Raw genomic sequence first — 17,439 nt, 5'->3', positions numbered from 1 at the left:
ATTTTTTGAACTTTAAATAAATGTAACATAATCTCAAATCAGAATAGAATTAACAGTAAAGTTAAATTTTTTTTTATCTGATATTCTCAAACTGATTTAAGACCACTGGGTATTACACGTGGGAAAGAATAGGTTAAAAACTAAAAAGTACCTAATTTACATAATACGTTTTAATTAAAATATCATTCTTTTGAATACGTTTTAAAAAAACAATTAACGTACCAAAAAACGTCTGTAGTTTGTTTAATTATTTAACCATGCTGGGAATTGTGCGATAAGATGACATTCCCTTATGTCTACCTAGTCAAAGCTATATATTATAAACCTACTAAATGTTGTAATTTTCTTAAGTAAGTTAAAAATTGGACAATAACAATGAAAAAAAAACTTAAATGAAACTATCATTGTTTTTTTAATTTTGTGTTTATACAAAAGATTCATTTTAAAAGCTATATAATATAATGTAGTGTATTATAATAGTAAACTTTGACTTGGTATAAATACTATTTTTGCAACATAATTTTCATTATAATAAAATGTTATTGTACGCACCTCTTTATCATTTATGAACCAAGTGATATTTGCAGGTGGATTTGAGGGTGGTGATGAACAATTTGCTCTCAACTTCTCACCGAGAGAGTACTGAGGCTTTTCAAGATATAACTCTGGTTTGCCGTCCATTGTTCCTAAAATACAAATAATACAATACTCATGTTATATTATTTACATAATAATTAAAAAAGTATTTATTTATTTAAATTGTATTAACAAAAATAACTTGGTCTGCAATAAATAGAGTTTTAATGAAAAAAAAGAGAAAAATCTGAAGCTAAATAAATATTTTGAATTGTACTTTATAATGTCAACAAGTTAGATTGATTTTATAAGAAAATGTTTTATTCACTTATTTTTCCTGTTTTTTTTTCCTAGAAAGTATGTATGGAAAGTTTAAAGAAATAGATAAGTACACGTATATCAGTTTACAGGTCAGTGATATCACGAACAAATTAAACGTTACAATAATAAACTGGAATATTTTTATTTAATTACTATTTTGAATAATTTTGTTTTTGCATTTATTACTACATTTAATTAAACTTACTAAGTACACATTAATACAATAAAAATATATTTGAAAAAATAAACGATTGATTGATTACAGATTACTATCTAAAAATAACATTATTTATTAAATCATTAATTTGATTTAAAATTTGAAATAGGTTTAATGTTTATCTACAGTAATACCTATGAACATTTATATATTTATATACCTACATTTATGTATTAAAACTTATAAACAAAATTACTATAGTCCGTTTTATCTTTAGTTATTAAATAAAATAAATGGAATTAACACACATTAATTTACTAACCATAAAGCTATAAAAGAAAAGATACATAAAATTCTGAATCCACACAACTTGATACATTTTTACGTTGTATAATACAAAATAATAATTTAAATTAAAAAAAAAAATGTTTTTTAAGCTATTGCATAGCTTTTATCGCAGGCGTGGTGACTGAAAATATATTTTTCGTAACGAAAAAGCGTGACCGTTACCCGTTAATTGTTACCATGGTTACCGAAAATAAAATAATAATAATAATAATCGTTATCATTTATTTATTATTTTAGTTTAATATTATTCACTGTTATCTACCAACAAAACAAATGCATTTTGTCAAATCTTGAGATATGCGGTGTTGCAGTTTCAGCGACGATATACAGTATAATAATAAAAATAATATAATAATATAATAATATTATATTATATTATTATTATTTTTTTTATTAAATTTTATTAACTTCTTATTTCGTGTTAATATGTAATACTGCAATAGCTTTATCGCGGCAGTCCCCGAGTGCCACTTGACTTTTTATTGTTAAAAAAGTCTCAATATTTCTTTTAAGCTTATTATGAGATTTTTTTATGTTACCTATAAATTTTCGAGATTATATTAATACGTACGGACAACGTGCATCCAAGCAGCTACAATTTGTGTGTGAAATGTTGGCGCATCTGCACTAACTTCACATCTGTACTTGCCATCTAATTCAGGCGTCACTTGTCTCAGTACCACTTGGTTTGGTCCTGATTCGCTGACCTTAAAAAAAAATCGAAATATTTTTTTTATATTTTTGTAGTTTAATTAATTCGCCAGAAAAAAAGGTAGGTGTGTGAAAACTTGTGATGGCAACGAGCCACATGAAGTTTATCAGTTATTCCATTTGGCTGATTTTCTAAATGACTACACTATAACTAATTACATATGCTAAACTTACGTCTACATTTATGGTGGCTAAGGGGAACACTCTTGTGTGCGGTAATTCTTTAGGCACATAACGAAAAAATTCCTGTCGGCCTTTGTACCATTTGACCGTGTACAAAGCTTCTTGTTCTAAGTCATAATCACATCGGAGTATAGCAGTATTACCTTCTCTAATGGCTATTGGAACTTCAATGAATACGTCTTTGAGGCATGTCGCCATCCCTGTAACAAATTTTAAATTTAGATTTAAATTTTGTTGCATTTTAAACAAGATATATTTGAAGTCTTATTTTACATAAATATTTTATAATACGAGTTTTATATTAAATATAGTTATCGCTAAGAGATACCACTAAATATATTATGATCTTGTATATTGGGTTTTCTGAAAGTGAAGGCTATTAGCAAAGTATATTTTTAAAATTTTAAATCTTCAAGGATGCACATGGATAATATTAATTACTTTTTTTTTAAATGTAACAATGCTAGCTGTTTTTTATAAATCAAGAAAGAATATTTTTTTAAAAAAAAGTTTGCATTTAAATTTTTTCTCATCACAAGAGACAAACAAAGAGCAAGGTGATATTAATTTACGAATATATTACTCATCCATTCTAATGAATATCAATAATTTACTATAATTATTTCATAATTGCCAGACTTATAAATAAATAAATATTTTATTCATTGTATGAAATTTTAATCGTATTTATAAATATTTACATTGAGTTTCAGAAGTATCCAACAAGTATGAATAAATCGAAATAACCACAATAATAATAAGGGCTGACTGAAAACCTTAACTAACATATTTTGTAAAGGGTAAAGTTATATTAACTGAAGGTTGCTAATACTACTGTCCCCTGAGAGCATTGCGAATGTGTAAATATGTAAAATCGACAACAGTTTTGGCGAGATGCCCTAGTGTGTAGCAGTTCACCGATTGACTAGGTTGCCAATTTGAGAAGAGAACAGTGTGCTGCTTTGGGACCGAGAGTATTTTTTTTTCAAAGTCTGTTTTCAAAACTGTTGTTTAGTACTCCGTATTTATTAGAATAGTTTTCATCTATTATTATTAGTTGTTTAGTATGTTTTCAGTGAATTGGAAAGAGTGATCGTCTAGAAAATTTAAACATATTATTACATTCTCAGGCTCTCAGCTAAACTAGTTAAAATAATATAATGTTTTAAATTTGGTAACATGTTAAATTTTCATTTAAAATATTTATTTACTACAGATAAATATTGTTAATTTAAAATCTATTGCAGCTAAAGGGAGAAAAACAAATATTCTCATTAAAAAAGAAGAAAATAATGTTACAGATATAGGTATGTACAAACTGTTCAATGTTTTTCATTGTACAATTTATGCATTTTGAAAAAAAAATTGATCGAATTTTTCCAGGTTTGATAATCATTAGTCGAATAATAGAAAAACTGTATATCTCTAGAATAAGTCAATACTCTAAACATTGAAAACAAATATTATGCTATCTTTTTTTAAATCAATATCAAGGAATAATTTTTAAAATTGATAAATTTCAAGTGAATCTAGTGACAATTTTAGTAAAAATATTCAATTTAAATGTTTTTTTATAAATCAATTACGGCATAATATGTATGTTTTATTATTATAAATTTACTAGTAATTGTAAGTAGTGTTTTATTATTTTTTTTTTTACATTTTCAAACTGATGAATTATTTAATAGTTAATATTTGATTTTTACTAGACACAAATAATTATTATTTTCAAAGATTTGTAATTATTTAAATCATAACTCTTACTATAAAAATCTGTAGATAAATATTTATATCGAACACATTTTTATGTAAGTATGTGTTTCAATAATTGAATATGCTACGAGACAATGAAAATATAGAAAAAATATTCTTTTGTAGGGTACTTCGCTACTGAATAGGTCATTTCTGAAAAATTTTCGCAAGTACATTGTCTTGTTAGTTGTTAAAGACGAATATTTTAAAACAAAACGTATTACTATAAAAAAAAAACTGATGAATAAATCACTTTTTTTGTTGATAAAATCTTTTATAGCATTTTGTTGACATAAATATTTATAACTAAAATAATAATTTACTTGAGTAGTTGCTAGTATTAAAGTTTTAAAATGTTTTCATTCTATGTAAAAAAAAAAAAAAAACTTGATTAAATTTGCAAGATGAGGCTAAAAATGATATTGGAAGTATTGACCAGGAAGTTTATTATTAAGGGTCATATTATAAAGTATGATATTGATAACTTTTGGAGTAAAATAGGGATTGACAGTTTTTGCCACCGTACTAGGTTAATATTTATATATTTCATCGTATACAACAATAGTTATAGTATTATTAAATAATAAAAAAAAAAAAATGTAAATTAAATGTTACTAGTAACTAAACATATCTGATTTTGTTTAAATATATTTATGGTAGCATATATTTTATATAACGAAATATTCACGTCATCGAATAAGAATTGATTCATAAAACAACATGAAATATACATTTATACTCTTTTTTTTAAATAGTATAATGAAAAAATGTTTTATTTTCAGGCGCTAAGCTTAATAATAAATGATCAATATTTTGTTTAAAAAACAAATGATTATATATTTGTATATATATTTTTATTGTAATTGTATTGTTTGCAATTTATTACGATCTCATCAAAATTTACTGGAAAATAATTTTTATTTACAATAAGAGTATAATACTAATCATGAAAAGTATAGTGCAAAATTATTTTAATTTTATTTTCATTAAAGTAGAAAACTTATTTTAAAATTATAAGCTTCACAAAATTTTTAAAATATATATTAAAAAACAATTGTATTTTCTTTTTTAAATTTTATTCATCAGATTTTATTATTTTAATATAAATAAATTATATTATCATTATAGGTTATTAATTTATCACAACTCACAGTTTAAACATTTTAATAATTATAATATCTGATTGTCACTATTATATAACATCATAGAATGTAATCAAGTAAAATACTTTTTTTATATCAATCGACGAATGTTCTTTAGACTAAACAATGAATAAAATAATAGGTTGTTAGCTCGTCGAGCACAATACATCATGTTTCTGAAAGAACCCAGATTACATTTTTAATTAGCACTATAAAAACTTATATTCTTTTAAGATAGAAAAAAATTTAAATTATTTTTTAGTTCGATTTCTTACTCTTATAAACATTATAATACTTCAATAATATATTGTATATCAATGGATGCATCAGAGTTAGATCCGGAATTATTTAAGACAAGTACTATTCCATTAGTTAGGCCTGTAATTATTTTAGTAATACATATTATTATTATGTTTTTTAAGTCCAAGATCTTTATGTTTAAAATAATATTACCACGCAGTTGACATACTTAAGCAACGGTAATGAGTAGCACTAGTTAGATTATTTTGATGCAAGACAAAATGTCGAGTATATAATTTCAAAGCGCGTAGGCCGTAGATTTAAAAAAAAAATAGGCTAAAATTTAGTTACCCACGTCAAATATTTATGCGTCTAATTAATTTATGCATCAAATTGTTTAAATTGTTTGTATAAACAACATCTCCATTTGATGATCATTCGAATTACGGCGTTCAAATGTTATCATACTACATAGACCTAATAACATTTGGTACCCAACTAGTACAATACCTGTAATCATCTCTTTTGCTTGGGATCCAGCTTTGATACACTGATATTAAAATTATATGAATAAATATATATGTACATTGTACATTATAATCACGTTTTAATCGACAGTTTGTAAACGATTTAAAAATGAATCTAAATTTACTTCTATTTTAGTAATTGCAGAATCTATATATAAAATTGAAGCTTGAATATATATATAAGGTTTATTTCTAGGATCGATAAAAAAAGATATACATATGTAATGTAAGATAATCTAGTGAGCTGTCATCACATAAGTTCGAAATAAAATATCTCTAAAAAATTATACTTGAATTACTGTTAATTTGAAAATCCTAGTATTCACGTATTGTTAAAAAGTTTTAAGTTCGTACTATTTTTTTTTCAATCAAAAATAATCAGAACTATTCCATGGTTTTTACTGAGATTAGTGATTTTGTATACGTTTGCATTTAAAAAATAATTACAACTATATAATATTAAATCTAGTTTGAATAAAAATATAGGTTTTTAATTATATTAAATACAGTCATTATTTTATCGTTGAACACTCATTAAAATACAAATGTACCTATTAATGTTTTTGAATAGATTTTTCTTCCATAATACTCAATTTAAATAAAACAACATTAAAAAAAATATATATATATATATTTATATTACTTTCTGAAGCAAAATATTTTTCGGAGTATTTCGATACATAAAAAATCGAAATTCAGACGAGTAATTTATGAGTAATAAGTATTTTAAGTTCTAGTAAGTGAAGTAGTAAATCAAAACGTTGTGTGGTATCCGTAGGTACATATATATTATATATTTATATAATACATAAATATTTCAACATCTACATTTCGTTCATTAAATGCTTAGATGCTTACAACTCATGAACATTATTCATTAAAATTTCGATTTTTATACATCAAAATACTCAGAAAAATATTTTGCATCAGAATATGAAATTAAAAAATATATGTTGTCATACAATGTTAATATTGTGCTATTTCAGTTAGAAATGATGTACCTGATAAAATATTTTCATTAATGTGAATCAATTTTGAAATAATGGGTTATAACCAAAACCGAAGAAAGGAGCGTAAATCCCCTTTAAGTAGTGATAGGAGGATTACGCCCAAAGGGTAGGTGTCAGGACTTTTATTATTACGTTTATTAGTGAAGTATAAACTAATTGTGTACTAAAATTCAACTTAAAGAAATCTAGTTTCGAACTTTTTGTTAATATGACTGGAATATGATATACTATTCTTGCTTAAGAACGTTTTTCATAATAAATATCATTATTTAATTCAAATTTATTAAGCAAATCAACTACTTTGAACTACTTAATAACGCGATAAATTTGAAACCTAATGTAAAACAGAGTGTTTTTATATCATATTCGTATAGTTCTCATTGTTTTGTATAGAAATGTTCTAAAAATGTATAAATGACATTTTATAAATAGAAAATTTGACATAAATGGAAAATCTTTCACATAAATGCTATAACCTAAAAGAAGTCTTGGTTTACTTTATAAGATTTTTGTAAGTTTATAACTTAATAACTTAATCTAATTAAATTTCAAAACAAACTATGGTTTGATCAATTTAGTTCTGCCATCACGCAATTATAAATCATTAATTTCCTAACATTAACTATGAAATAATAAAATATTTAAATATTTTAGTTATTGTAATGGAATACCGTTTGCAACGCACACGCACGTCGATGTACCGAAATTGCCTATATAACGCGCCAGTCAACGGATGTCAAAGTATATAATACAATAATAATTTACGAATGTATAATACAAATATAATAGATAACAATGAATAATTATGATAATAAGTGGACATAAAATAAATACCAAAAGTTCCACAAAATTACTCGCATAATTAAATTAATATATTTTCTACTTTTTTTAATATAGAATAATGCTGTAGGTATATTATTGTTTTGATAGTTTAACTTTGGTTACAACCCAAACATTTTGTTTAAAATTCATTGCTTTTCTTTAATAAAATTACATTAGCCAAATTATAACAATTATACACATTAATTCAAATATAATATTTTCTTATATTTATTTCAATAATTATTGTGATTTTATATATTTTTTTATATACCAATTAATAAATTATAAATATCGACCATTGTCTAATTATAAATATGGTGATAGTTTAATATATTATATTTTTTAAAGGTATATTTAAATGTATATTTTTTAAAAATTATCGATAAAAAAAAATTGTTTTTGAAGTTTTTATAATAATTGTCTATAGTTAAAAAACTTAAAACTATAAACGCATTAAAATAGGTATATAGTCTTTAGGTTTAACTTTAATATATTATCTTTGTAATTAAATATATTAGGAGTATAGGTAGTTAATTTCTATCATAACAAAATTCCAAGATTTATTTTAAAATTGTCTTATTTATTACGTCAACGACTATTATTATTTATGATATATAATTTGATTGATTAGATTACATTTTCTAACCAATAATGTATAGAATATTTACTATACATAACGTCTTCGAAAAATTATGATGTTCATGCAAATAAACACATTTTTAAATCACCGAAAACGAATACCCTGACCCATATTCATCACATTAAAATGCTGGTATGGTATTAAAAAGTTTGCCTGGTAAGAGTTCTTTCATGAAAAATGATAAAACCGAAGGCGGTGAACGCTGACACTAAAAAGTCTTCAAACGGCAATTCGGCTGTTGATAAGTTGACAATTTCTTAATTAGCCTCTACAGATGATTTATGACATTGGTTTTCATATTTATACATATTGACATTAAGTATAGTTTTTTTGGACTCAAACAAAATGTTACAAACAATTTTTTCAACATATTTTTTTCATTTTTAAAACTAAAGAAAACTTTAAGCGATTTCTCTCTAAAACAGTGTACGAGATATTATAGTATAAGTATACATATATATTATAATATAAAATGCTGTGGACAGAAAGCGATATGATCTATAAACAATGTTTATAACATTGTCATAAGCTTTTGTGTTCAAACGTCTTGTTAACTGTTGGTATAAATTGAGTTAGACATTTACTACATTAGTATTATATACGCCTTTGTTTTAATAACGTACTCAAATAGTCAAATATGTTGTATAAATCAAATAGTGTACCAACTCTATCGTTTGTTTTAAGACTATTGACTAAGTTTCGTAAACATAATTCAGTTATCGTATCGCTGACTTAACTCGTGTTTTGAAATAGTCAAGAAGGTATATCTTAATTTGAATGAAAATCCTTTTGAAGATATTAACAATAAAACCGTTTTATTAGGTGACAAAATTAATTTAGTAAAATGTCTAGCAATTTATTAGTTATTACTTATAGAGGATTTAATTTGTTTTCATTTTTTATCGTTACCCTTATCTGAATAATATTTATAAAACGTTAGTGCATACAATTATTGTAATTTCGAAGTCCCGCATATGTAATAATAATAGTAATATAATATTTAGAAATAGTTAATTAATAGTTATAGGCGAACAGAATTTTGTATAATATAATATTATATAAAATAAAAAAAATTCCTATTGTCTTTTAGGAACAATGATGTGCATGCATGTTGGTAATTTTTTTAAATTTTTACAATAAATCCTAAGTTAATTTTGAAAATCAAATGTATTTCAATCTTTATTTATATATATTTATTTTATGGAGCTCCTCTCATATCCGAAAGGTAACTTATTCTTTATCCTAAAATAAATAATTATGTATCTATTAATAATTAGTAATTATATGTAATGTACATGCACATTGTACATGCATCTAGTGCGTGTGGCATTATTGTTTTAAGGAATTTATTTAGGTTCTGTCATGGTTAACGACAACATTAGTAATTATCTACACAAATTAGCCATGTTTTAAATATTTAATTAATGAGATTTTTTAAATCTTAAAACGGAGTTTAAACATTTCAAAAACATAACCCAACGGAGACAGTTTTAATACATAATATGTTCAATCAATTAATTAATTTGTATACATTCAATAGCATTTTCCAAAACACATAGTTAACCAAAAGACAAGAAAAATTATAACATCCAATTAATATGCGAAGAATTTTGAATCAAAGTACTTAATCTATTCGGAGATTACGATTGTATAACTGTTTTAACTATATTACTTATATGGTCTCGGTATAAATAAAGGAAATTCAAGCTATAAAAAAAATCTATTCATTGAACAGGTTTTCCGACACTAACATTATTGAATTAATGGTATACCTACTGTTTATTTATTTGTGCACTGAAATAACAAACCGTAGAAATTCATTTTAAAGAGTATAGTGAACAAAGTTACCACAAACTCCAAAAGTTCCATCTCTTTATCATCAGAAAATCAAAGGTGAGAAACACTTTGCAATAAAGTAAGAGTAAGTTAACTATGTTATATTGTAACTCAAGTAATTCACTTGAAAATATACACCGATTTAAATATCTAAATAAAAACATCCTCATATAGCTACTCAATGGGTTTTTCTAATTTATTAAACGAGCAATGTTTTAATTGCAGTATGTTGTTTATAAAGTGTACATCTAGTTCAGATTTAACGTATGAATACAATTCACACCTCTACTCAAAGAACAATTAAGAGTATCAACATAAATTTGTTGTATAAAACTTATAACTAATTGAAATAGTACACAATACTATTATAGATGAGAGTAATTGAGTTTATAAAACTCAATCCAATATAAATACTTTTTTATAAAAATTGAAAACAACGCATAGTTAACAACGAAACACAAATATTATACCCAGTTACTTATTTGAAAATCAACATAAAATAGTACTAAAATACCTGAATAGCCAAACATAATATGTATATACATAAACTATAACTCTACATACCAATAAAATTTGAATACAAACGCTCAGTCGTTCAATATATACCGCATTGAATTCAATTTTTAATAATAAGTGAACTCTTATTCATAATAAATTATTAAATTCACTTGTAAAACATCTATAGTATTAATTAATAACCCTTTAACATTCACTAGTCGATTACATTTTTTCAAACACATTCACCATATTATCTTTAAAATAATAATCATACACCGCCCCTAATTTTTTAATTGCATTCATTATTTTATTTTGCTAAAAAATATGATATTTTATATTATACGTAATATATGAATAGTATATATCCTTCCAGTTTTAACACATAGAGTATTTTTTAATTGTTATCACCAAACTTTGTATTGTATTATCTTAACTTTAATAGAGATTCAGTAATACTATTCAAAGTATTTTGTGTAACTATGTCTCATAGTTTGATGCATATAAATTATATAATTTTAGACTGGTATTCATAGTGTGCATCTATATAGGACAAAATTCGAGCATGATTAGAAACTTTTTAATGAGTATATAATAATTATAGAACTATACCACAACATCTTTGATGCATAACATTAATAGATAACAATTAACATCAATGCTTATTTACACAAATCGCCAATATAAAATATATTTTATAAAATAAAATACATACATTGTACAATCTATATTGATTGAATGTATTTTTCAAGATTTAATTGTAGGTATTATAGATATATAGATAATAACAATATTGACAAATTTGAATAAATCAAAATAACAATTATATATATTCATACATACCTATATATAATTAATTGCTAAATGTTTTCTTTTTAAAAAAAGTTAAGTAACATATTTTACAGCTATGATTCAAACTGAGAATAACATTATCGCTATTAATATTGTGCAATTTATACAACGATAATTGTTTTAAAAATAAATTTTTTTATTAATTTAATTTTTTCGATTAATTAGGTTATTGAAATGCAATCAAAGAAAATTAAATTTTTTTTAAAAAATATTGGTTAAACAATAGTCGTATAATGAAAAATGATCAAGCCAAAAATGATTATAACATATAAAATAAAAATAAATTATATGTTGATTTATAACACTTGTAGAATGTAGATGATATATCAGACACCAGTTGGCTTAAATATAAGAACATTGAGAAAATGGTTTTATAGTTTTTGAAATTATGTGGATTTTAAGGCTTTATATAAGTGATTTTTTGTCAAGAGACCATTTTGTTGTTAATACATTTCCAATACGATCAAAACCCATTATTTTTTATGTTTGCTATAAAAGCCAATACAGGGGCGCTAAACTATTTAGTTGTATATTTTAAAAATTAAGGATGCTATACATAATCCATATTTTTAGTGAATTTTTTTTCAATTTTACATCAAATATTGCTATGAGTATAGAATGTACGTTCGCCATTACAGACCTTACAATTTATATACATACTCGTAAATAATAGTATATCCCTACTAACAGTGATTATTGACTATTGAATAGCTTTCATATATTTTATCTATATTGCAGTAATATATAGTTTTGCCTTCTATTTACTAATTAAATTTTTTAAATCTACTTATTTTTTTTAAATTATTTAAGACATACAAACATCATACATATTTAATAATATTATATTGTAATAGGCAATGAATAGCTTTTGTACAAAAAAAAAAACCTATAGTAACCGAACAACTGGTTTTAAAATTATAATCAATGGTAGACGATTTTAAAATTTCAAGACTATTCTAACGTTAAGTAAAATGGTTTTATATATCACTGGAAACTTAACAGTTTAAATTTTTTGAACAAAAGTCAATTTTAAACATTTTATTAAACAAAATATAACATTTGATTTTAAAGGATTTGTATTTATTGGATTCGTACTATGATATCTATGTATGTTTAAATTATTATGATTCTTTTACATCATATCGACATAAAGACAAACAGGTAGGCTCGATTGGAGTTAATTAAAATAAGTATGTGCCGTATCCGGAGTCGGGCACGATACAACTAATTACATATATAAATATGAATATTATAAACTATAATACTATGATACGATTATTCGAGAAATATGAACGTTATAATATATGTATTTGTGTATAGTACATATACAACACCTACTTATCGACATGACCATAATATCATTTACATATTTTATATTGTAAACCATACATTCGCGGAAGCACGGAGCTTTCATACAGGTATGGCGACGGGTGTGCTTACAGCGGCAGGCTGAATATTAAATGCTCGCCGCTTCCATAATATGGAATATAAACATCAAAGTTTGAATTCTATGTACAGAAGAATATCATGGTTTATGTGGATAGTATTAGGTCGGCGCTTATGCACGGCACTTGCAACACGTACTATATAAATATCGTGTTATACAACTTGTACACCATATTAATTGCACGCACATCGATCGATCGGCTGCGCGTTCGCGCGGGAGAAAAATATTTTATGAGATTATATTTATATATATATATACGTATATATGTTTGTTATTTGCACAGATATAGCAGTTAACACCAGCGTGTACTCGATGAAAAATTTAATGGGATGCTACTTTGTACTACGAGACTGGACAATAATTATTGGCTAGCATACGATATTTGATATTAATTGTTGAGGTGAGTAAAAATAAAAATTAAATGAGTCATTACCGGAGAAAAATTAATTAAAACCAAACTTGATGGACTTATGAACAATTTAATTATGTCTAATTTCAGAATTGAAGCTTAGCGATAAATTTATTGATTTTATAATTATGTAGTTTTTTTGCCTATCATCACATTTTGGTATTATATTGAGATCGTGTAAATTTTCAAATCGAATTTTTAGTTAAAAATTCATACTTTTGAAGTTTGAACATTTAATACGTGATTTTCTATGTTTTTATTGTTATATTAAAAAAAAAAAAGTTGTGTGTGATTCCACAAACACTTTTTGAGTGTTAAAAGTTTAAAATTTTACGAAATATATATTTAAACGTAAAATAAAGATTTTCGATCAAGTATTTACATTCTATTATAAATCAAACACAAATAACCGATAGATAGATTGATAGGTACTTGTTATTTTTAGCAAAAGATTAATATAGATATAGTTTCTTGCACATAATATAATTTTTTAAAACATTGACTAATTTTGAGCTTTTTATAAATATTTGTAATGTAGATACATATAAACTCTACATCTTTTTTTATAAATATTTGATCTTTAAATTCGCCAAAATCACAAAAATCAGCAAATAATTTTGTATTTAAAAAAGTTAAAAACATTTAATATTTATAGCTAAGAATTGAAAATTTAATACAGGATATATCATAAGTAGTTAATGCTATAATCAAAAATCTTCATAGTTTTAAATTAAAATCCGCCGTGAAAAATTAATGTTGCTTAACTTGTTAAAGATCTTGTATTATATTTTAAAACCTTAAAAAACATGGAAAAATAATAATGAATTTTTAACTAAAACATAGTTTGTAAATTCTTACGGTTTTAATGAATTTCGTTAAAAATTTGAAAAAATCATACAGTTACACAAAAATTTATTCATAAACACAATATAAATGGCAATATCTATTAAAATTATTAAAATTAATTAAATTTAAAAGTAATAATTAACTTTTCTCTAACTTATAAATGTCTTGTCTATGAATACTAATGAAAGCACTGGGAGCGATGGTTTTTGGAGAAATTTATTATTATTTATTTATTTATATTTTTTCCTGACACCAAATTTCCATTTCTACAAACTCGTTCTGTACTTTTATCTTTGCCGTTTATATTTCATTACAAAACTGTAGGTACTATCTAATTTACAGCACCACTATATTATTATAAAGGACAGTTATTCAATTGGAGACTAGTGTTTTCTCATGTTTCGCTGACTTTTAGACACGTATGCAAATTAACAACTTCACTAGTTACTAGTATTATAGGAATCCGTAAGAATAATGTGGGTTTAAAACTAACATACTTGTAATTTGTAACTCACTAATAACTATTAATAAGCTCTATCGTAACATATGTTAGTCATAAAGTGGTAAAAACTCACACGTTCCTAGAATTTCTGATTAGATAAAAAAAAATTAGCACTAACCCTAATACTTCGAGTCTGCTTAGTAAAAAAAAAATAAAACTGTAAATTGTGGTTTTATATTTAAAAAATAAATTATAATATAATAAAATTTATTCGTAATTATTGAATTTATTATAGGTCAGTTAATTGTATATAATATTATATTCATAAAAATATACTCGTAAAATATTTTTATATTATTATGTTTTTGAACGTGAGGTGAAAACGTTAAATTCACGCTTCGTAAATTAATAATAATAATAAAAAAAAAATAATAGATAGTATTTTAAAAAACCCATCAATTAATATTTACTACTATTTCAAGACTGTTCAAAGAGATAAAACACATATAGATAATCGTAAAAGCGAATGACCTGTGAAATTAACTGTGAGATACGTTGACGTGATAGGATCTTCGATTTTTGACAGAGCATAAGAACCTATTGGCGTTACTACCAATATATTTTTATGTATTGGGTTTCTTGTTTTTTTTTTTTTTTTTTTTATCGAAACTTTTGAACTCGAATACTTTTAAATGCTTACTGTAACTACAATAAACCGCAATAATTTTTTTTTAAATATTAAGATACGATAAAATTGCATTATGAAAAAATTATAACTTTGAAATAATAATTGTAACTATTAGAAGTAGACTATAGAGACGATTTTATAATTTACAATAGTATACAAAATATAAAGACATACCTATTTAATCAAATATATTATAATACGTTAACAAAAAATAATGTTTAATTTTGAAATAAAATAAACAGTTCATATAAACTTAATTTTGTGTATAAATTAGATAATTTGATCACAAAAACTGAGATGTAAATTATTAGTTATATTAGTTTAGGTATTACCTGATACCTATATAATATTCAAGAATTTTAGTTTTTATGAAAAGATATTTTAGATTTAATAATACAAATTATTCACTGTAAAATATTGTTTCAATAACTAAAAAAAACCTTAAGCAATAAATTCTATATAAAATTATTAAATATCATTTAAAAAAAATCTGAAATCACAAAAAACAAAGTAGGTTCCTATTGTTTTAGATTATACCCACGTGTTGAAATTCCAAATTTAATAACAAATGTTTTACACGCAGTTACTTACTAAATATAAATAAACCATACAAATTTCCATGTACATATAAACGTTTGCGTTTGATGCATAATAATATTTTATATAAATAGTTTTTTGGTCAATGAAGGTAAAATATCTATTAAAACATTATTAGATGGGTTAGGGTCTGTGTTTTTGTTTTTGTAATTTAGTTTTAGTTTGTTCTATTTGGCTCTACAATTTTTTTAATTTTTTTCCGTGTCAATTCAATGTTTTTACATCATAGCTTTTTATTATTATTAATTATGTGCAATGTGCATGCAATATTAATTCGAGATAAGTTTTCATACGAATATAATGATAGATTTTAGATAAAATATATAGAAGTATAGATAGTTACATTTTCTTAGTCCATTAGGACTAAGTTATTACTACTACTTCTACTATAATAGTACAACGGCATCTCTGGATTCTATTACCCTCAATACCTGACCCGGTATTTTAAGACCTAGATTATAGTTACTGTGGGTAAATATATACTAGGATACTTTGTTATCCCCTGGAGATAAATATATCACAGTATAATTTTACCGATGAAATTTATAAATTGGGACAATCTATATGTATATTTATAATCTATACAGTTTTACATTGTATAATCAGTACATTTTATGACATACCATAATAAATAAAACAGCAAAGAAGTATTAACATTTATTAGGCTCTATTTAGCTCTATTTAGGCTCTTAATAGTGTCACCCAACTTTAAACTTTTAAGTATTATTGTTTGTTTTTATTTTTATCTTAGTAAGTATCTAGTACAATGTCTTTTTAGTCATTTATGCACATTACCGGGAAGTATAATGGATAATTTTAGTTACTAAGGCAGTTTAAATTAGTATGAAATTTAGAGTAATAAAATAATTCTACTAATCGACGAAGGATATACACATTTTTAGATCGTTATGAAGATTTGTGATTTTTTTGGTAAATTTATGCTCTGTATCTCTATAATGAGTATAATAGTATATAGAGTATAATATCTATTCAATTAAGGAGATGGTAAGCGGGGATTTAATGATTGTGTCTAATACACATTTATTATTGGATTATAGACGTATTTTATTTTCAACGTATAGATCAATATAACGAAGCGATAATAATTCTGAAAACAGATTTTAATTTGTCGCCAAATCTACTTGAAATTGTCTTTCTCATATTTTTATATATTCCCAAAATCCTTAAAAAAATCAAAAATATGGGAAGTCGATATCATGAAGACTGGACGAAATATTCAAATCGGTTTTCAGAATTCTTATTAATTCGTTATATCAATGATACATTCAAAATAGAATTCGTCGATAACCCCTTGTTGCATGACATATGTTTAAAAAAAAACGAAAAATTACCGCTTACAATACCCTTAATTAGATTTGTTAAATTTCAATATTTATA

The 17,439-nt window shown here is 24.0% G+C and overlaps 1 protein-coding gene across 4 annotated transcripts in view; it reads right to left on the bottom strand.

The window, feature by feature from the left end:
• Nucleotides 1–17,439, bottom strand: part of LOC114130405 (uncharacterized) — an 85,067-nt gene that overhangs the window by 11,729 nt on the left and 55,899 nt on the right. For 3 of the 4 annotated variants that reach the window (XM_027995382.2, XM_027995384.2, XM_027995383.2), the window contains exons 2-4: nt 2,288–2,496; nt 1,974–2,109; nt 553–686 (exon numbers count right to left, since the gene is read on the bottom strand). In XM_027995382.2, the coding sequence (XP_027851183.1) occupies nt 553–686; nt 1,974–2,109; nt 2,288–2,496 (479 nt within the window). Of the gene's footprint in view, nt 1–552; nt 687–1,973; nt 2,110–2,287; nt 2,497–2,997; nt 3,107–17,439 lie in introns of those variants that run through there. The other variant, XM_050204082.1, reaches the window with a different exon arrangement.

The sequence above is a fragment of the Aphis gossypii genome, chromosome 3 (genome assembly GCF_020184175.1).
Source record: "Aphis gossypii isolate Hap1 chromosome 3, ASM2018417v2, whole genome shotgun sequence".
NCBI lineage: Eukaryota > Metazoa > Arthropoda > Insecta > Hemiptera > Aphididae > Aphis > Aphis gossypii.
This window is presented reverse-complemented; position numbering and strand designations above follow the sequence as displayed.